Raw genomic sequence first — 22,355 nt, 5'->3', positions numbered from 1 at the left:
CTTAAGTGGTCCAGATTGGAACGGAGGCACTGGGTCCACACATCCCGTTCCATATCCACACAGGGGACGAGCCGCGCCGCGGCGAGACAGCAGGTGAAATATAGCATTTCATGCAAAACATAAATACAAGCATGCGTCACCAGCTACTCGGAGGAGCGCGGCGGCGCGTCAGGCTGCCCACAGATCCTCGCAGCTCACCCACCTGACTGGTTGAGCGAACGCTGATGCCGACTGCCGCACGTAAAAAGGGTTTTTATGAGGCATATCTCGCCTCCCCCCTCCCACCACACACACACACACACGCGCGCGCATACACATACGCATGCTTACGCTATGTACCTGCATGCGTAACACACCTTGGCAGTGCAGTGAAATGGATCAGAGACCATACAGCCAATTGCGTCAGGTGCCCGCACAATCTGCTAACGCTCACCAGTTACCCTCATTCGGTTCCACTGCTTGTAAATGATGCCAACATACACAATGGATCACTGTCTACCCAATTAGATAATACATTAGATAATACTACATGTCATTTATACACAGAGTTTTCCAAAGACACTTAAAGACGCTTAATGTTTGGGCCTGCTGTCTTCTCCAGATTTCTTGATGTTAACACGACTTGTTGAAAACCTACAGCTGCTCACCTGCAGAGCTTAACTGCAAGTCAGAAGACACTTACGTAAGGAAGTGTTTGAGTGAAGTATAATGTCATGTGTGTTACGTAGCACTAGACTGAAAAATGTATACCCTAGTGGTGAGACGGCCGTTGTTGAGTGTCAACAGAGTTTATAACTACCTCTTTTCGGTAAAGAGAACTGGAACAGGTCAGAGCACGCAGAGAGAGAGAGAGAGGTAGAGGTAGAGGTAGAGGTAGAGGTAGAGGTAGAGAGAGAGAGAGAGAGAGAGAGAGAGAGAGAGAGACAGAGAGAGAGAGAGAGAGAGAGAGAGAGAGACAGAATATTCTCATGCTCTTGCAACCAGCCACCCAAGTCAGCACATGACCGTGGCCTCTGAACCGCTCAACCCTGCAGGTGATACAATGACTGTTTACTAGACGTAGGACTTTTGGCCTAAAGAGACACAGACAGACACATACTCAAAGTCTGTGAAGGGCCAGTTTTCCTGGCAAGACCTCGTCAAAGTGAACTCATTGGGATGAGTCACAGTGTAAACAAACTCACACCTAACGACTGGAAGCCATCCTCTCCAGCCCCTCAGCATTTCTGACCCAAACCAGCCTGATGTCTCTGGACAAAGCCCTGTAACACATCAAGGACAGTCAAGGAGTACTGTGTGGAGCAGGGAAACAGTGGTTATCTAAGAGCTGTATTCGGTTTATTAAAGCTACACTATGAAGACAAAATACATCTGAGGAGAAATGACTGGTGTTGACACTGGCAGTAGTGGAGGGACATTTAACAGAACTCTACTGCCCTCTGTTGGAAGAAAACTGTATTGCAACAGGCAATCCAATTTGAGTGTCTCAAAATTTCACTTTTCATCATGACTTAGTTTCTACAGTTTATGATCATGACATGTTAGACTTCTAATGAAAGACTGTAAGTGTCTAAGCTGTAGGTGGAGTAAAACACAAGGCACTATTTAAAGCAGTGGCAGGGAGAGTTTGGTTGAAAACTAGCAACCTTAGAAAGCCCAACACGGCTGATTTAAGGCGCACGAACAACTCATGTCTTTAGGTGATGATATAATAAACGATGTGGCGATGGCGAGGAATATTACAAGGAAAATGAACCGGAGAGAACAGCACCATTTCGTAGTTCAAGTTACCTTGGTTATCCCCACTAGTTGGTAGTTGAAATTGACCTACGGTTACCAGTACCAGTTGCTTGAGAGTGAAGCCAACATGCACTCTCTGGCTAGACCAAAATAGATGTGTAAACCTTGGGTAATCTCCAGCCCCACACACACACACACACACACACGTTGAAACTTGAGTTATTGAAAAACTACAGCTGCTCATGTGCACACAGAAAACGGCACGGCTTACAAGATAACACTTACATAAGAACGTGCTGGAGTTACGTATGAATGTCTAGTGTTACATAACACAAGACTGAAATATGTATAGTGGAACAACCGGTATTCACCGGAAAGCCACTTACAGTGGATTTCCCTGGAAAAAGATTATACTCTCAATTATAAAGTGTTGTATTACATATACAAATGCTCATCATTTCTAACCAGTTTTCGGCTAAGTGCAGAGAAAATTTAAGTTAACGGCACCATATAGCAAGTTCAGACAACTTTCAAGTCTGACTTGGTGTGAGATTGACAAAGGTCAACTAAAGTAACAGTTCTAGATTGAATATTCCCATATTTAATTGTTTGTTAATGTGAATTCTCCCATTTTAATTAAAACTACCTGTTGAACCATAGATCAAAAACTCTGCTTCTTGGATCTTGCTCACTCACTCTTCTCCAAGCACTGAAGAGTGGTCAAATACTGCACCTAGATGAAAACCGGGTGGCTTATGGTACCCTGGCACACCACCTGGCTAACAGGCAAATGTATGTTCTTCTTGTGACAAATTGTTGCATATGCATTCTGTGAGCATAATATGACAAGCCTTGCAGGAATTGTGCATGTCTAGTGTGCAGCTAGCAAGGTGAAGCATGCAGATAAAACATTACAATGAAGTGAATATTTCCAAATAAATTTATTGGTAAATTCATTGACTGTACATAACAGGCCTGGTGGCTTGTCGTTACGGACTGGACAGGACTTGGGAAAACAAGTGAGGAGCAGGTGGTTTTCTTTTTAATCTTAACATCAATACATCCTGTAGAAGAAGAGGGGGGGGGGGGGGAAGAAATCTCATTAGTATATATACATAATTCAATGGTGACACCTTTGAAACCAAACCAACAGACCAGGGCCGGGTTTCCCAGATTCGTTAAGAAGCTCTTAAGTGCTAAGAACTTCTTAGGAGAACACTAAGAACATTCTAAGAACGCTCCTAAGAAGTTCTTAGCACTTAAGAGGTTCTTAACGAATCTGGGAAACCCGGCCCAGGTCTGTGAAAATCAGGCAACTGTTGGCAGTCCTTACCACAGGCTGAGTAAGTGCTTCACTCCAGGGCCTTGACAATGGCCTCATTGGCCTCTACGGCGATCTGGATCTCTGCGCGGGCAGCCTCGCCTGAGACACCGACGAGGTCAGCCTGGGCCTTCTCCAAGTTAGCTTTAGCGGCCTGCAAGACGAGCCAAGGAACAGGCTAAGGAACAACCCTTGACATAATGACAGGTGTGGCGTGTGCCGACACCTACTCAAATAAATCTCTGAAATTCCCCTACAAAAAAAAGCTGCCATCTTTGCCCATATAAGGAGATCTGGCAAAAAATAGCACAGGGATTTTGAATGAGCACACCGGTTTTACACAAATTGACAAATAAGTCTGAAATGCAGAAGTTTTCTTTTGCCACTCGAGTGAGTGGGCTTTGTGATCACGCTCCACACTCTAGACCAGGACTAGTCAACGAGCAGCCCGTGGGCCAGATGCGGCACGTTAACATTTTAGCTGTGCGCCCTCCCGCAAACTGCTTTCGAATCTGATTTTTATGACTATGCTATAATCAACAAAATAAAACGACTGATTGGTTGCCAAAGTGAACAACGCCGTGCAGCCTGCACCGTCACACTCGGCTGTCAGATGGGTGTGTTTGCAAATTAAATCCGACATTGACAATAATAATATAACGCATGGTTAAAAAGTTTCCGCTCAGAGTCGGAATTTTATGAACACACCTACAACATACACAGGAATTTACACATTGAAGCAGTAGCCTAATGTTAACCGTGTCTATGTCACAAGGAAAAAGCGCAACACTGCTGCTTTAGAATACAACACTCAGGTGTGTCTGCACACAAGCAGGGAACGTTTTTTTGTAATTTAATTCCTTCCAAGTCACACCATTTCTGTGGCACTTGTTGTTACAGTCTAAGCTAAACAAGTCATAAGAATCTGACATGAGTCGGTCACTGTCTTCTTGTCCCTTGTACAAAGTAAAGCTGGACAACCTTCATTAGCTTGATCATGGCAGTCTCTCTCATGACCACACTCCTGAAATACCAAATCTAATCAGTGGCTTATATTAAAACACTGATTTAAGAGAATAACGAAGTGGGGCCCTCCCCAAGACCTGAGACAAATGAATATGGCCTTTCTCCCACCAAAGACACTTGTTACAGTGGCGATTACAAAGTATAAATGGCAAACATTGCTGAGAGCTAAAGGTCTCTCAGTGGGGATTGGACACCTCTGTTTCCAATTCAACAGTGACTGACCTTTCCACCCTTATTAACAGTGGGAGCCCACGAGTGCTGTTATCAGTGTGAGGAAGAAGAGGGGGGAAAAAGGTCATCCTCCTTAGAGGGGCCAACCTGGAGTTCCCCATGTTATTCCCCCCTGTGCCTGCCACAAACCCTCTTTTAAGTTCTCAGTCATTAACATAGAAGGTGTGCATCTTTTGGTCTGTCAAAAACATGCTCAGATGCTTTTTTACAAGTCCATTAAAACAGCAGATTTTAGCAGATATCTAGCACCCCCTTCTGGTTATCTAGCATACAATGTGACCAATTAAGTGCTTCACACCGATTGGTTTGTGTCATAGTCTGTATTTGCATCACCGACTGCTTTTGTTCAGATTCACCTGTTTTTAGTGGTAATTTCAAAGTCTGAGGAAAGGGGGAAACCATGTTTGCCATTCACGGAAGTTGAGCCCATACACTGAACTCCCCTTATTCAAGAAAGCCAAGGTGAAAATGTGTTCCCACTTTAGAAAGTGTCTGTTGACATCTGGATGAGCCTTTGTTGACTATAGCAAGATGGGGGGAAAAATATGCATGCATATTGTCTATAAGACAGAAAGTATGGTTTATTAATGGTTAATCCACTGCTTGGTTGAATTTTTCATAGTCATGCGTGCTTTAGTACATCTAATAACCGTATGTTATGAACAAATTTGAATTTGTTCTTCTCCCATCTGGACAGAGGTATAGGCTACAAAGGGCAAGGTGCAATAGACACAAGTTTTCTTTTGTCCCTAGTGCAATTACTACACTTAACCAACACAAAATCACTCATGAGTCATGACACTTAAGTGCCACTCATTCATCATACTCATCTCTGGTATCTATTATGGTATAACCTTAATGTAGTGTCTAGTGCTGAGGTTGGTTGTCTGTGAACACTGTGCTCTATGTTTTGTACTTTGTCTTATGTGTGTTGTCTTTTTAACCACTGATGCAAACCAAATTTCCCCTTGTGGGACAATAAATGTCTGAACTGAACTGTTATTTGCACACCTATGAAGTAGCTCCATTGTTTTGGCCGTATACACTTGCATACTAACTTGCCGAACTCGTCGTTCATTTGGAACTAGTAACAGCCGACCAAGTATGGTGAGACAAAATAAAACGTGGTGCATTTCTAAGCAGGTAAAAGGGATAACTATATTGTGTGGCGGAATAATATTGGGAGCACTTAAGACTCTGCGCAGTAATAGCCTCACTCCAAAGTGAAACTGAAAGTGCAAGAGTGAGGATATTACTGCGCCAAACACTATATAGTTATCCCTCTTACCTGCTTAGAAATGCACCACGTTTTATTTTGTCGCACCATACTTGGTCGTGTGACTACTTGTGTACCTGTATTCTAATAGGGAAAACATGGAGGTGTTTGATCGCTTCTAACTTCATCTCTGTTTGGATCCTAATGAATGCATTGGATGAATGCAGTGCTGTAAACTCACATTGCCGCTAAAGGAAATTATATTTTATATATATGTATACTACACTAAACAAATCTTGAAGAGTTCTGAAGAATAAGCATGCCATCTTAGGGCTTCTTCAGAATCACTAAATTACTCCTACTAACACAGACTTCTTTTAAAATCGTTTAAGGAAACAGATTACGTTCTAAATTACACTCTTTCGAAATAATTCCAATTTGAGGAATTTGATTATCTGATTGGCTATACACACACTTTCTAATTAATCCCATCATTTGTCTGGTCATCCATACTTCAATATGGACTTTTTCCTAGTCAATGTCACAAGACAGAAGTTGTGCAATCACAATTTAAAATGTATAGGACAATAACCTATAAAGCTCAGACATGCACATGCACAAATTACAGACACAGGCACTCACACACATTTTGTTGTTGTCTAAAGGAACTCAAATTCAATCAGCTTAATTGTTACTTATGCCAATGTGACCTTTTACTATTGACAAAGCAATGATACCAAAAATCCTTGTATCAGGCAAATGTACTTAAAAATGATTATTTCAAATTGGACTACTGCACTAGAATGCAGGTCAATGTACTAGGTTAGGCATGACAAATGTACTTACGGGGAGATCGAGACTGTCCAGAGTCACAGCCTCTTCTGCAAGGAGCTGCACAGAGGAGTCTGCATTCACTGTGATCGAGCCACTGCTCACTAATCATGGAAGGAAGGGAGAAGAAAAAAAAACACTAAACATAATCATCATGATCTAAGCGCTACACGGATGGAAGAGTTTGCCTTTGGTGCAAAGATTTAGAAGGCACAAGTTGACAAACAAAATCCATCTGAATAGATACTGAAGGTGGTGGAGAAATGGGCTACTGGTTCAAGGGCTGACATGTTTGGCCTCGGTTGTAGGTCAAAATAAAAATTACATCCAGTCTCCTGGTGCACCTGTTGCTTGGACATGAAATATGTGCAAGGATGTTACCTACTGGCTCACACATGTCTGAATAAAGACCAGTAAAGAGTACACCTTCTGCAGACGGAGTTTACCTTTTTGATGAGCAGCACTAACAAAACAATTTATCAATAAGTTATAATTAGGCGAAATACTATGATAGTGACATGAAATGATCAGAAACATTACAGACTTACAGGCTGCAGTTTGTCATACCACTGTTTCTTTACTCTACATGTAGGCTAACAAATTGGGTTGCTGATTGACTACACCTACACCAAAGTTTCAGACGAACATTGAAGCTGCTGGAATCAAAGCTATGTGAAGGATATCTCACCGAAGTACTTTGCGGCTGAACCGTCATCATTGTAGACGGTGACAACTCCAGGCCTCAGAACCTGCAGGGTTGGAACATGAGCTGGAAGGATGCCGAAAGCGCCTGTCAGTGTTGGTACATCGACCTGCTTCACGCTGGCATTTTGGAAGAATACCTAAAAAGTACACACAATAATAATATAATAATTATCATAAAAGTATGATCAATTAATTTGTTATTTCTGGACAACTCTTCTGCATCGACTGTGGATTACTCTCAGTTGTAGCAGCTAGGAAGACTAACGTTAACGTTACTTTAGTGAATACGTCAGTAAAATCTTAACATGGCTTTGAGGATGCACATGAGAATCATTGTTATTTAACATCGGCTGACATCTATTTAGCATTATCAACTCGGGCCAAAAGTGCTCAAACAGCTCAAGGTGAAAGGCTATCCATTCAGGGGATGTTAGCAAGTCGGCTAATCGTGGCTAACCAGCCAGCTAGTGCTACATTGACTGGTTGTTGATTGGGCTAGCATAGTGAAGATAACGTCAGATCCAATTGATTGGGGGCGATCAAAAAAGAACACTAGCAGCTACATTTATACGACTATTGCAAAGTATATTCGCGCAAAGAATTTAGTTGTTAATTGGTTAGCCAACTGGTTGACGGCACCGTTACAGTCGATTTGACACTGCCTGACTATCTGTCTCTGGTTGACATTAGCTTCCATTAAGCTAGCTTTAGCATAACTGAAATTGACCACAGGAACATGGCGTTCCGTAATTTCATAAGCTTACATCTTAAAGTAGAATGAGTTACACAATTGACACATTTACAACATACCCACGTTACATACACTTCACTGCTCCTTCTCGTCTGACTACGTATGTTCGAACATTAAAATACGATCACAAGGAAGGCCAAACTCTCAGGGCTACCAGTCTCGAAGCCAACATGGGCTAACTTTACCTGGTTCGGCGAGGCAAATGTGAAGGACATCTGCGGTGCACCGCCGGGTGCATCAGCATAGCAACGTACTTGTCTCAAAGCAGGGACTGCACGACGGAACAAAAACCTTGCTGCCATGATTTCACCTAAATTTTAGGTAGTTCTGATATAAACTCAACCGAGAGAGAGGCCAAGGTTCTCCCCAAATGCAAGCGTGATCCCAGTCAGCGTCTGCGCTTCATACAAGGGCACTGTACGGTTACCCATAAGGCCATATCGAGTGTAACAGCATTATGGGAAATGAAGTTTGCTGAGTTCTGCATCGTTGCCCCCAACCCACCCCATGAAATTAAATGCATTTATAAGCGAAAGGCGGCCTACAGCCTGTCTATGTTTTCGTAAGAAATTAGTCGTGACTTCACATCGAAAGGCCATCGTTGATTGAACGAAAACATGACCTACCTAGCTTACTATAATAATTTGTACATAATGCATTATGGAATGCTTGCTTCTACCAGCAGATGGCGACCTAACAGCTTGAATTTAATTAATACAGCAAGGAAGACTAGGCTACAGAACTAATTTCAACATATTCTCCAGAGAGACTGGAGGATATGGAGAGGTTTGAAAATTCTTTCTATGACATTCTGACAGCAGTGGTTTGCTTTGAGCAATGTGTCAACGAAGCTATGACAAACATCGTCACAGGCCTCTCTATGGAATGAACGCTCTGAATCTAAATCAGTTCGGGGTATACCCCACAGTTTAATCAAAAACCATGTAGACATGGGGGCCAATCCTTTCGCGCATCCTCTTGCAGGGTACCTCCTCATCTTCCAGCTTACGTCACGTAGTCATTTTCTGACTGGGTGTCGAGAAGGTGGGTGTGTCTAAAACCTCAGGGTTTCATTCATAAATAGTTTTAGCTTTTAAATCAAAATTAAGGTGTTCGGCGAAGGTTTGGTGCTATTGGCTTTTGGCTACATTACTACGTCCACATGAATTATAATTAGGTGAGTTACCTTTCTTTTGATATTCTAAACTGAGGTTTACATTGGCGACAACAGTCTATCGATAATGACCTTACAATTGTATTTGATTTAGTATTGCATGGGTTAGTGCAAGGAATTCAATGTGTCTTTCTTTAGCCTAGGCTACTTAGCAATCATGTCTAAGAATAAAGGGAATTTCCGAAGCTAAGTAGGTGTTGCATGCACTGCTAGCAACAGCTGTATAGACTCAAGCTTTAGATGGGGAATCATCGAATTCAAGGCAGGCTAGTCTGCACGAAGAGCTCAAATCTCATTTCATGTCTTTGACACATTCTTCAGTGTAATATTAGCAAGTAATTTCCGTCATCGACAGGAAATCAGCGATTAAACGTGTCCCTCCTTCACCCCCTTCCATATCAAATGTAATGCATTATGTATTTCTGCACATTTTATGCATGTCTTCGTATGCACGTTAAATATAATTTACACATAGCCTACTTATATTTAATGAAGTAGGCCTATTCATGGTATGCAAAGATATCTTGTTACATTATTCAGAGGGTGTAATCGATGAATATAGCCTAACTAGGCTATATGCATTGTGATCTGGTCCAACCATCGGGAGCCCTAGTGAAGAGAAGATGGTCATTATGTGATGTACAGTAGGATAGTATTCCATATACAGTAGCGGCCGGTAAGGACAAAATAGGGGGGTTCCTTTTGGGTCATGCTGTTGGTAATAATTGTAATGCAATCACAGCAACAAAGATGGCCTGACAGAGAGATTTCACAGGCAAATGTAAACCATGGCACTCTAATGCTTTAATATCTGAGCTATACTATATGGTCAATTAAAATCGATAATTGTAATTCCGACCCTGTCACCTAGCCTTTTTTTAAGGGAGTGATGTAATAGTGCTTTATTATAATTGTAATAATAATAATAGCCTAATTAAAAATCAATTTCTTACCATAACATTTCCTTGTTATTTAGTTGTTTGTGTGTTGATCAATCTGTAGTAAGTTATTTTCTCTTTTAAAATGTGAACCTTGTTTAGGATCTAATTGCCATTATGTGAAGCTTGTTAGTAGTGAACTTGCTGTGTGTGACACTCTAAGCATTTGCTCTGCAGACACCGCAGCCATTAGGAAGCCAGGGAACCAGGTGGGTGGGCAAAGGCAAGCTTAGAATGCAGAGAGAGCCAAGGCTGAGCAGGCTTATCGCATGGGAGACACACCGAGCACAGCTAGGCTTCCACTGAGAAACACAGAGAGGGAGACAGAGATAGAGAGAGAGAGAGAGAGAGAGAGAGAGAGAGAGAGGTGGAAAGAGAGCAGAGTGAAGTGACACTGCTAGTGGAGAGCTCATTCTGTATTTTGCCTTTTACTCGCTGTTTGATGGGGAACCGCTGAGGAGGTGAGTGTTTGCACAGTGTGGGAAGAAGCTGCAGCATTAATGGCTATTATCTAGCAGACGGACCACATACCGCTGGGCCTCAGCTGCTGCTAAAGGTGCAGTCGTCACTTTATAATGGAATCGCAGTGTGATATTCTGCACTCGGGGACAGACAGAAGAGGGGAGATGGAGGGAGAGTGAGCGAGTTCAGATATTTGATGACTTGTGATTTGTGATTTATGGAAGCGTGAGTGACTGTCTGGCACCTTATGTTCTCTCACCTCCAGATTCTGAAAGGACTGATCTCTTCTGAGTGATGTTTTTCTTTCACCGCAAGCTGTACTGTAGGATGTCCACAATACATTTATCAAGGAGGGAAATGATGCAGGATTGCATGTAACACACTAACTTTTTTAATTAGTTTGGTAACAGAATCGACACTTTTCATGTTGTCCTTTCTAGTGGAAAAAAAGACATGTTTTTAAGCAAACATGACACTGTCAGACCACAGATATCTTTAAACCCCTAGGGAGAGAAAGAGAAAGAGATAGAGAGAGAGAGAAAGTGATAAGAGAGAGAGAGAGAGAGAGAGAGAGAGAGAGAGAGAGAAGAGAGAGAGAGAGAGAGATAGTTAACTGGAATCAAAATTGCTATAGTGCCATACGGACTGCACGACTTCCTGTGATCATTTCCTCAGGGGGAGAGGACATCGCTCGCCGTGGACCATGAGCAATGAGTCTACCGTCTGGAAAAACCTAACTGAAAACCCCACAGTAAGTACACACACAGCTCTCATCCTTCCTGTTCTGCCAGCGGATCTAACTTCATTCAAAGACGACCCGCGCTAATAGAGGACATCCTGCTCTGTGTTTCCAGTAATTAAATCCGTGATTTCATCCGAAGCTCGTGTACCTTTGAGGAAACTTTGTTGCAGGCATCATCAGCTGAAGGAACGGAAATAGAGACGTGGTTTTAATCACATATTGTGGTCATGGTCATTCTGAAACTCTCAGGTCCTGTTTTTCAGCATCTTTGCCAAGTTCTTTTCATCTGATCATGTGGTCCTTGCAGAAGGGAAATGTGCTGCAGTTTTGTTTGAAGACAGACTTTTTAAAACGTGAATATCAAATGTTACAAATGTAGCTATTTTCTAATGTTTCTTTTGGTGAAGGTATGACTAACTAAAGAGTGGGCAATTTATTGATTTACAAGTGTTATTGATATGGACATTTGTTTTATTGATAATTCAACAGGTTTTGAAACCGTGTAAACTTCTCAGACACATTCATGGGTTTGCTAGCTATCGGCATGGAATCTACACTATTGCCTACAGATATGCTTAGTCAAATAACCAATGCAGTTCAAGTAACCAAAGCAGGAAATGCCAAGGGAAATTCTCAGTTCTGTTTCAGCACATTATCTTACAGAAATATTTTCTTTCGTTTGTCTTTTTTGTTTCACATACACATACTATAGTCTTTACATTTATACATTCATGAGGTGCATAGTGAACATGTAATCAAGTGCCACAGCCTGGAGAGGCTCTCCCAAGTCTTTGAAGTCTATTAGGGAGAAACCTTTCTTCCCTTCTCCCTCTCTCTCTCTCTCTCTCTCTCTCTCTCTCTCTCTCTTTCTCTTTATCCTTGTGTCAGGAGCGCACATCTCCGCCTCTGCCCCAAGCCCTGCAACTCTTTGGATCTCTGAATACACCACTTAATGTCTCAACTCTAGAACAAAGAGCACACCTGCGCTCTTTCTCCCCAAGGCCCCTCAGCAAGCTCAGTCCACAGACACAAGGGCCTCCCCTGACCCCAATCAGTCAGGTGGCACAGATGTCTTAGCAACACCATATTCAAGCCATGATGCTCAAATGTGCTCCTTTTAAGAATAGGTGAACATGTTTTATTCGGGATGTCTGTCATTTCACAGACAGATTCATTCCCTCGATAACTTGTTATTACACCCGGCTTTTGAGGTGAGGGGAGATTGACAATGTTGTGATCCCCGTTTAGCAATTCCTTTTCCAGGCTAATCAGGAAAATGAGGGCAAACGACAGACAGCACTAGGGTTTGGCACGGATTAGGCCCTGATGTGGCCCAGTGTCTGTCCAGAGTCAGGATGAATCTGGTTGCCATTAAGTCCTGAAGCCATTTATCTACCCCTGACCTCAGAATTGTTTTGTGCAGGACTTTCCACTGGAGACGGGGAAACAGGATGGCTACGTCCTCCTGTTGGTCCTCCTCTCCATCTTCTTTGGGGGGACGTTGGTCCTGTTGTCCGTGCTATTGATCGTCTGTCGCCACTGCTGTGATGAAGACCGACGCCATGCACGGTGAGATCAAATGCACACTCCCACTCTCCCCTTATTTGGTGTCGTGTGGAGAATATGAATGGACGTATGCACACCTTTGCCTGAAAGCCTGAAGTGAGTCACCACTGTGCCCCATGACAAATGATGTTTGTTTGTTTGTTTTTTTGGGGGGTGGTGTGTGTGTGTGTGTGTGTGTGGGGGGGGGTAATGATAGTGCTATGATTTCACTCATGCAGGACAAACATTATAACAAAATCAATGATTGCTATTCTACCCACGTTGAGAGAGAAAACCTCTTTGGAGACCTAGAGGGTGTTTTTATAGGGAAAACTCACATTGATCTCACCATTTTCTGAAGTGAACTCTCCCTCTCTCTTCTCTCTCTCTCTCTCTCTCTCTCTCTCCCTCTCCTCTCCTCTCTCTCAATGCTTTCTTTACCTCTCTCTCTCTCTCTTTCTCCCTCTCTCTGGCTCAATTTGGCGCTGTGGGCCGCTGTAACATTAGTCTCCCTCCTCTGCCTCTGAGCAGTGTGGCGCAGGCTGGTTGATGTCTGGCTGGGGGAGAGCCGAGCAGACACGGACAAATGATGAGTGTAATGAGATTTCATTGCAGCCATCGGTGTTGATTAATCTCTTCTTCCTGCTGCAGCATAAGCTCTAGCTGAAAACAGTGCAGGGGGAGGGTGTGTGTGTGTGTGTGTGTGTGTGTGTGTGTGTGTATGGGGATTGTGTGTGTGTGTGTGTGTGTGGGTGTGTGTTTGGGGGGGTTAGGGGTTGGAGATGCAGCTTGGAAACTTCATCACAACCTGTTCCCCTCTGACCCAGAGATCTGGTCAGGGAGGAAGTGAAAGCTATCAGAGGAAACAGCACTGTAGCAGTGACCATTAGCATTTAGCTGTGCTATTTGAACTAGATAGTTTCAGCTGTTTTTGGACAGCGTTCAGAACACGTTGTATACAGTTTGCACATTGCCGTTTCGACACCGGAGATCTTGACCTTAGATTCACCTTCCTCTGTGTTTTAGGGCCAGTGATGATCCAGACAAGACCAAAACCTCTTATCTTGAGGAATCTCAGCCTGTACACGGTAATCATGGCACAACCTTTAATATCTTCTTCATAGTTGTCGTTGGCAGTGTCTTGGTGTTCATATGACATTAAATCTGTGGAGTGTCTGAGAAAGGCTCCCTTTAAAAGTTATCTGACAGATCTGTGTGAGATTGACAGCAGCTGTGTAAAGAGACAAATGTCCCTGGTGCTTTGTGTGCACGTAGAGAGCCTTGCACTTGTGTGTTCCCCCGCCAAAATGAAGCGGAACAATGCATTCTGGCACATTGCAATAGGCACTTTCATAAAAACCTCAGCTATTTTGCATCGATTTTTAAAATAACATCCTCCTCTCACCCCTCCAAACCACCCAATGTCCTCCCACCCACCCCCCTACAGAGATCACCATCCGGGTGGATGAGTCGGACTGCCTGTCAGCCGCCAGCTCGCATGACATGGAGACGGAGCGCTTTCTGTCCACCGGCACCACGGGCCGCCGGGTCTCCTTCAACGAGGCGGCGCTCTTCGACCACGGCAAGAAGGCACAGGAGAAGGGCCGCCGGTCAGACGCCCACGCACACACACACACACACACACACACACACACACACACACACACACACACACACACACATGCAGACATACAGAGACAAAAACACACACACACACACACACATACAGACATACAGAGACACAAACACACACACACACACACACACACACATACAGACATACAGAGACACGAACATACACACACACACACACACACACACATACAGACATACAGAGAGACACACACACACACACACACACACACACACACACACACACATACAGACATACAGAGACACACACACACACACACACACACACACACACACACATGCAGACATACAGAGACAAAAACACACACACACACACACACACCCACACACATAGACACACACATAGACACACATATAGACACAGACATGCACACAAGTATGCACACACACACACACACACACACACACACACACACACACACACACACACACACACACACACACACACACACACACACACAGACTTCCCTCGCTTGCCCTCTCTGAGTCCCTTGCTGCACTGTGCCCTCATTAATTCACCCGTCTGCACACAGAGTCTCAGAAACACTGCTCCCTGTTCCTGACTTTAGACAGTTTATGAAAAGAAGGAGGATGTTGCTGTCAGGAAAAAACATAAACTCCAGAAATTGATTAGGTAATAAGGAGAGGGTGTGTGGGTCGAAAATAATGTTTTAGTCTGTTGTTTTGTCAAAGGGATCAATGTGTTGGTCCGGAAATGTCTAATGTATTGCCCGGAAATGTTTTAGCCTGTTATTTTTAAATTGTTATTTCAAAGGAATCAATTGACCTGGATGTCAGTGTATCTGCATGACTTGAATAGTGAATGACAAAGAAAAGGTTCACGATGACTCATCCATAGGGCTATCCTGCTGAAATGGTCAATGGTGTGAGATCTAAAGGTGCTAGCCTGGTACACTGCTCAGACAATGCCCAATCAGTGTCCCAAATGTGGACCAAAGTTTGCTGCTGCTGCTTGAAGTCTATAGATTGTTCAGAAAACCAACTGCCATTTCCCCCACTTCCCAAACAGTAACTGACAAGACATTTGTTACCAAAACCAGCAAACACAGACTGGCGGCACACACTGTCCCAAATGTTGGTGCTGGTTGGACGTGGGTCGGCATTTTGTCCCCTTAGAATTATAAGGTTCTAGCTACGTTCTGAGTAATTCTGCTGAGCTTCAACGTTTTATAATTCCATAGAGTTATATAGGCGGAACAAGCCTCTTTAGGTATAATGTCCAGAAATGCATACAAGTACAAGAAACACCTCACCTCACCTCACCTTCTTTAGGTGTCACAGAATGAGAATATGTCAGTAACTAAATTTTGACAAAAATGTCAGATAGAATCGTATAATTCTAAGGGGACAATTTGTCTGACCAGTGTCCGAGTACGTTGAGTCCCCTCCGATGGGCATTCGTGGTGTCCGCACTCACTGACCTCTCCATGTGCGCGCCCAGGTACACTCTCACCGAGGGGGACTTCCACCACCTGAAGAACGCCCGGCTCACACACCTCCACATTCCGCCGCCCGCGCTCAAGATAGTCACCATCCACGAGTGTGAGTCATCGGAGAACAGCATCGCCATGACGACGCGGCCCGCCTCCAAGTCCAGCCTCTCCATCTTCCAGGTGAGAGCGGGACAAGAGCGCAGAAAATAGAACGAGAGAGGCTACTATGAGTTGCCGTGACGCCCAGCACTTGGCCAGCACGCTGAGAAAACGAATCAGGCAAACGAGGGCAAGCGAACGCGCTACTCGACTCTGACACTTTGATGCACAGAGGCTATTGATTGAGACGTCGGGGAGCCTCACCCAGCTGAGCTCCTAATATCTGTTCTCCTTCTCGTCACCATATTGACATCCTGTCACGAGCATTGACCTCTTTCGTTACCTTAACTGCCCCCTTACCTTAACTCTCTCTCTCTCTCTCTCTCTCTCTCTCTCTCTCTCTGCTTGACCGTTCCCCTAGCAGCCCTTGGTGCGCTCCCCTTTGCCCCAGACGGCGCTAACCAGCCTGCACGTCAGCCCCAGCTCGGCCCTCCCTGGGGACGCCCTCAACTCCACCGTAGACACCAGCTTCACCATCAGCGTCCCCCCTGCTGCCCCGAGCCCCAAGCTCAGCCCAAGACCCTCCGTGGTGAGGCGCTGTGTTTATGTGTGTGTGTGTGTGTGTGTGTGTGTGCATACTTGTGTGTATGTCTGTGTCTATATGTGTGTCTATGTGTGTGGGTGTGTGTGTGGGTGTGTGTGTGTGTGTGTGTGTGTGTGTGTGTGTGTGTGTGTGCGCATGTGTGTGTGTGCGCATGTGTGTGTGTGCGCATGTGTGTGTGTGTGTGTGTGTGTGTGTGTGTGTGTGTGTGTGTGTGTGTGTGTGTTGGTGGGGGGGGGGGGCGGGACACCCTTGTGTAAGAATGATGATTGAAGGTTAGAGAGCTAGAAAATAGGAATGTGAGTCATAGTTGATGAGACCACGCTCAAGTGAGCAATCACTCCAGCGACAAGAGAAAATGAACTGTGAAGTGTGTGTGTGTGTACGTGTGTGTGTGTGTGTGTGTATGTATGTGTGTCTGTTGTGTGACATTCAGCATTCAGGCACTTGCCATTTAACCCTCAAGTGTGTCTGACTTAGACACAGAGGACAAGGTGCTCTCCTCCATATTTATCCACCACGCGTGACTTTCTGTGCCCTCTTTGTTTTCCATGCTCAGATTATACTCAACTCTTGATTTTTCTCCACATGCTCAGATCGAGGTGATGGGGTCCAGCTCGCGGAACGGAGGCAGCCCCAGGAGTCTGGGTGAGGCGGGGACGTCGTCCGCGGGCACGTCGTCGGCCAACCCTGCCCAGGGCCCCGTGCTGCAGTTCTTCACCAAGCTGAGGCGTCACGCCAGCCTGGAGGGTGCCAGCCCCTACTTCAAGATCAAGAAGTGGAAGCTGGACAGCACCCAGCGGGCATCCAGTCTGGACACCAGAGGTGCGTTCAAATTTGGCAAAACAGTGGCGAACGTTTGTGGTGAACATGTCTTTCTTTGAACAGCTCCATTTGAACGATTCGGTGCTAACATTCCTTTCTAGCGGTGATTGCATTGTTGCCTTCATTGGAATCACATCCAGTTCCACTGTATTTTCACGGAGAACTACCTCTTTAGACTGTTTGCGATTGTTCGCAAACGTTCACCGAAAAACAGAAAACTGTTTGCAAACGTATGCAAAAGTTTTCCTATGTTTGCGAATTTGAACGCACCTCAGAGGTGAGGAAGGGGTACTCGTCATAACAGCCAATACATGACCCCCCCCCCAACACCACCCCAACCCTCCATCACCCCCACCCCAAACCCCCTGGTTCTCAGAGCTGTCTCTTCTCTTGTCCCCTGGCTCTTCCTCTCAGATATGGAGCTTCAGCAGGACACGGAACAATGAGCTAGATTAATTAACGGAAAAGGAAAAGACATAAAGACGTTTATTTGTCTGCGGTGGTGTCTTTCCGACATAAGCCGTGTACTTTGGCCAACAAAAAAAACCTGATTAAAATAATTTCCGAGCTTAATTATTTTTTCAGTTTGATATGATGATTCACCATTTGAAAGGAAGTTGTTTCGCTGTGGACACTGAGCTTGAGGAGTGCTTGTCCGGTGGCCAAGAGGGAGTGGCCGTGTTGGTCAGCCAAGGCTTCTCTGGATGACAGATGGCTGGGTGACGTCGGGCTCTTCCTCTGCCGGGCTTTCTGGGGTTCAACGCAGCTTCCTGGCATCTCCCCATGGACTACTCTCTCTTTCTCTCACTCTCATTCGCTCTATCTTTCTCTTTGACTCCCTCTGTCTCTCTCTCCCTATTTCTCTCCCCCTCTTTCTCTCTCTCTTTCTGTCAGTTCAATTCAATTTCTCTCTCTATTTCTCTCTCTCTCTCTCTCTCTCTCTCTTGCTCTCTCACTCTCAAAACACTGACTCAGAGAGAGCATGCTGGGCACGACACAACAATCACCTCAAGGAAGCCTTGGCTTGCCTGCAACCATTCATGGCATTTCTTTGGAAAAGGGTGCTGCTGTGGACTCCTTAGAAGGATAGCAGTGGCCTTTTCTCAGAGGATAGATAGAGAGAGAGATGGATAGAGAAAGGCAGAGAGAAAGAGAGAGAAAAAAAGAGAAAGAAGGAGACATTAGCAGTGTCCTTGGGAGCTGTCAATGGGCAACTGAGGGGGAAAAATAAATCTGACAATGATGAGGTTTCTTAAACCTCTTGACCTTTCCCAGTGCCCTTTCTAAACATGCCGATGTGACGCTAGGAGATAAACCAATTGCAAAAAAGGGCCACTCTTTCACTCTTGAATTAGTGTTCGCTTTATGGGGCATTGGCAACAGGCTGTGCATAAGAGGCGATCCATGCGCTGTAGCTTGTAGCAATGCTACTCATAGCAACAACCAATACAGTAGATACTGTAAATAATATATCATTGATTTCAGCCATAGATGAGGCAGGGACTGTGAGACTAAAAAGACACAAAAAATAATGCAAAGTAATACAAAAAAAAAAAACATGTGACCAATACAGTAATTTCCCGCATATAAGCCGCATTGTGTATAAGCCGCTGGACAGTGTTTTATGCCAGTAAGTTTGAAACAAAACCATATTGATACTATATTAACTGTCCCCGTGTATTAGCCTCATAGCTGAAGAAATTTAGCCAAATCAATGTATGAGCCGCGGCTAATAGTCGGGAAATTACGTTAGTCATCATTAAATAAAACAAGAATAGTGAAATAAGTCACATCCAAGACAGGGCACACGACACAGAACATAGAGTTGATTCATAGGGTTTCTACATACAGTATATGCTGAGATACAGTAGAACAGCTACCTTTATAACTGACTAATAGGGCCGTGTGCGTGTTGTGTGCCCAGGTTCTCCTAAGAGGAGGCAGTTCCAGCGTCAGCGCGCGGCCAGCGAGAGCATGGACCAGGAGGAGCACGACGCGCACCACATGGACCTCATCCAGTACATCGCCGGCACCAAGGACATCGTGTACCCCCGCCACCCCCAACAGCACCACCGCCCCGTCACCCCCCGCATCCTCTCGCCCCCCTCCACGCCACCACCTTCCCTCGGCAGGTATCTTTAATTCCCTCGCCATCCATTCCCTCGCCTGCACACGCCGCATGGCCTCCGACACCCAACGCTGCTGCTGTGCTGTTCTGTTCTGTTCTGTTCCGTTCTGTTCTGTTCTGTTGAGTTCTGCTGCTGCCGCCACATTGGCCTGACATCAGAGATCCATTTCACCCAAGGTGCCCCAGGTTGGCATTTTATAGCCCTGTTCCGTCTCACAGGAGGTGTCTGTCTGTAAGGAGACGGAGCCGATCATGAACGTTGAGAGTGGTCTCAAGGGGTGGACCTCTTACAGAGCAGACTTGTTTAAACACCTTCTACTGTATGAGTGGCCTGTCAGTCAGTCACAAGCCATTAGGTATCAGCATTAGCTCAAACTGACCAGTGCAGCTTTAACATTAAGTCATCGACCCTCACCACCAGCAATCATTCTCGCACTCTCTCTCTCTCTCTCACTCTCTCTCTCTCTCTCTCTCTCTCTCTCTCTCTCTCTCTTTCTCTCTCTCTCTCTCTCTGCTCTCTCTGCTCTCTCTCTCTCTCTCTCTCTAAATGTCAAAGTGCAAGTCATGCCCTTCGCAGTCAGTGTTTTGCATAACAGCATCTGGTGGCGCGAGCCATTGGTTGGGGGCGTGTGATGAGGTGCATAATGCTAACCCCATGCTAATTAACATGTCATAATGGAGTAGTCGTGGTCACGGTCACAGTCATGGTGTGCCATGTCGATGTGCTGGAGCCCTAATTGGTATGACGTGCATGTTCTAACTTGAACCCCCCCCCCACCCCCACCCCCACCCCTCCTTTCCTGCAGGTTAGAGGTGGAGGTGGTGGTGGAGCCCAGCTGTAGCTCAGGCTGCAGCCTGCTCGGCGCGTCCTTCTCCGAGCTGCCGGACGAGGCCGCGGCCGGGCCGGGCTGCCGTCGGGAGAGCTCCGAGCACCAGGCGCTGTACCGCGACATCTGGACGCTGCGCGCGTCCCTGGAGCAGTACGCGTCGTCCGACCAGAGCAGCAACAACGACAAGGACTCGGTGCGCAGCGGCGACCTGGACAGCGTGTGCTCGCTGGGCGCCAGGCCGGAGAAAGGGCCGCTGCGCAGCTACCCCTCGCAGGACATCGGGGACGAGATCGAGGAGGACGCGGACGCGGAGGTGTTATCGCCGTCGCCCGCGGACGAGGTTGAGCCGAGGTCGAGGGGGAAGCAGGACAGCGTGGACTCGGAGAAAGGGAGCGACGGCGAGTCCGGCAACCGGAAGCTGCTGCAGATGGACAGCGGCTACGCGTCCATCGAGGCTCCGGTCCGCGTCCCCGAGGAGCTCCGGCTGTTCGCCGGCGGACCCAGCGGCGCCAGCCAGGACGGCTCGGCGCTCGAGCGCCGCCGCTTCTTCACCAGCTCGCCCCACCGCGCCACCGTCTGCGAGAGCCTGGAGTCGCGCGTCCTCGACGAGCAGCTGGAGGAGGAGCCCAGCGGCGCCATGGCGTGGTCGCCGTACGGCCAGATGTTCACGCCGCGCGACACGCAACAGCAGTCGCAGCAGCAGCAGCAGCCGCCGCCATCGACGTCATCGTCATCGTCGGCGTCGCACCCTTTCCTGCATCGCCGCGACTACAGCATCGACGAGAAGACCGACGCCCTCTTCCACGAGTTCCTGCGGCACGACCCGCAGTTCGACCAGCAGGAGTCGCCGCAGCGCTCGAAGCACCGCACCTGCGCCCACCTGCGCAAGCAGTGGCAGCGCTCCAAGCAGTACAGCGACCCCGGGCAGCGCTTGGCCAGCTCGTTCGACCGCTACCGGACCCCGCTGAGGCGCGGCGAGAGCGTCAGCTCCCCGATGGAGAGCGGCTACCACAGCACGCTCCCGCGCATCGTCAGCACCCCGGACGAGGAGGTCGGCGAGGGGAGCCCCGGCACGTCGGACACGCAGAAGCCGGACGCGGAGTGGCCGGCGGACGTCCGGGAGGAACGGGACGACCGGAGGGAAGTCGGCCCGAGCGGCAGCAGCGCGAGGGACAAGGGCGAGGAAACGACGACGACGCGCTCCGAGATTCCCGCGTCTTTCGAGTGCGCTGCCGCTGCGACCGAGCAGAGCCGACAGGCCGGACTACCGCCCGAACAACCGCCGGACGAACGCTGCTCGCCGCCGCCGTTGTCGCTGACGTCGTCGCAGCCGCCGGAGACGGGCTACGGCCCGCAGACCGTCACGGCCGAGCTGACCGACAAGCTGACGGTCAACCTGGAGGAGCGCCTCTACACCGGTCTCCGCCGGACCAGGGACACCTCGGAGTGTGTGGTGGCCGCTACGCACGCCTCCCCCGACCACAGCCCAGTGTAGCATGGCTCCAGTCACACACACCCTCACACACGTCACACCGCATCTGCTCTCACACACACACACACACACACACACACACGCATCATGACGCACTCATTCAATCCGGTCGCATCCTTGGTTTCCACCACCAAAGAAATAGAAAAGAATAGAACAGACATACGATAGTCTGGCCATTTTGTATATTGCTGGGGTGCAAGAAGATGGCACCTTTTGCCGTGGATACCGTTCGAATTTCTCATCTGCTCTGTTTGTAGCTTTAGTTTAACTTAACTGCCATGAAATGAACAAATATTGAACAAAGCATGTCACTGATATGGTTCACTCTAAGTCCTCCTCCATGTTAGACGTGCGATAAGATGTTGCCAGGAATTGTGTTGCGCTCTGCTCTGCTTTTTCTCTAGCTCCCTGGTTTCAACCCAGATGTCCTTGTGTCTGTATGTAGGCTCAAAGCCCCCATGTACTCACCAAACCCATCCAGCTAGTCTGTGCTTTCTTTGTTATGTTTCTCCCTGTGAATACCTCTCTCTTCCTCTGCCTTTCTCTCTTGTTTTCTCTCTCTCTCTCAAGTTGTATCTCTCTCTCTCCTGC

General features: G+C 46.7%; 2 protein-coding genes across 2 annotated transcripts; one reads left to right on the top strand and one right to left on the bottom strand.

Moving 5' to 3' along the window:
- Nucleotides 1-2,662: 2,662 nt before the first annotated feature.
- Nucleotides 2,663-8,244, bottom strand: atp5f1d (ATP synthase F1 subunit delta). Its single transcript, XM_062556461.1, has 5 exons — nucleotides 8,007-8,244; nucleotides 7,054-7,207; nucleotides 6,381-6,469; nucleotides 3,074-3,215; nucleotides 2,663-2,804 (listed from the first exon to the last, which is right to left on the bottom strand). Exons 1-4 carry the CDS (start codon nucleotides 8,121-8,123, stop codon nucleotides 3,093-3,095), a joined length of 483 nt encoding a protein of 160 aa, XP_062412445.1. The 5' UTR covers nucleotides 8,124-8,244; the 3' UTR covers nucleotides 2,663-2,804; nucleotides 3,074-3,092.
- A 693-nt stretch (nucleotides 8,245-8,937) lies between these two features.
- cbarpb (CACN subunit beta associated regulatory protein b) lies at nucleotides 8,938-21,767 on the top strand. Its single transcript, XM_062555311.1, has 10 exons — nucleotides 8,938-8,998; nucleotides 11,071-11,146; nucleotides 12,561-12,706; nucleotides 13,709-13,770; nucleotides 14,130-14,292; nucleotides 15,798-15,969; nucleotides 16,310-16,477; nucleotides 17,086-17,314; nucleotides 19,239-19,446; nucleotides 20,249-21,767. Exons 2-10 carry the CDS (start codon nucleotides 11,099-11,101, stop codon nucleotides 21,765-21,767), a joined length of 2,715 nt encoding a protein of 904 aa, XP_062411295.1. The 5' UTR covers nucleotides 8,938-8,998; nucleotides 11,071-11,098.
- Nucleotides 21,768-22,355: the final 588 nt, after the last annotated feature.

The sequence above is a fragment of the Sardina pilchardus genome, chromosome 15 (assembly GCF_963854185.1).
Source record: "Sardina pilchardus chromosome 15, fSarPil1.1, whole genome shotgun sequence".
In the NCBI taxonomy this organism is placed as follows: Eukaryota; Metazoa; Chordata; class Actinopteri; order Clupeiformes; family Clupeidae; genus Sardina; species Sardina pilchardus.
This window is presented reverse-complemented; position numbering and strand designations above follow the sequence as displayed.

Excerpts from the sequence above, each read along its gene's own strand:
- cbarpb (XM_062555311.1), top strand. The coding sequence starts at position 11,099 with ATGAGCAATGAGTCTACCGTCTGGAAAAACCTAACTGAAAACCCCACA. Across the intron at positions 15,970-16,309 it reads CCAGCCTCTCCATCTTCCAG|CAGCCCTTGGTGCGCTCCCC; the intron begins GTGAGAGCGGGA and ends CCGTTCCCCTAG. Across the intron at positions 19,447-20,248 it reads CCACCACCTTCCCTCGGCAG|GTTAGAGGTGGAGGTGGTGG; the intron begins GTATCTTTAATT and ends CCTTTCCTGCAG.
- atp5f1d (XM_062556461.1), bottom strand. The coding sequence starts at position 8,123 with ATGGCAGCAAGGTTTTTGTTCCGTCGTGCAGTCCCTGCTTTGAGACAA. Across the intron at positions 7,208-8,006 it reads CATTTGCCTCGCCGAACCAG|GTATTCTTCCAAAATGCCAG; the intron begins GTAAAGTTAGCC and ends TGTACTTTTTAG. Across the intron at positions 6,470-7,053 it reads TTCAGCCGCAAAGTACTTCG|TGAGCAGTGGCTCGATCACA; the intron begins GTGAGATATCCT and ends TTCCATGATTAG.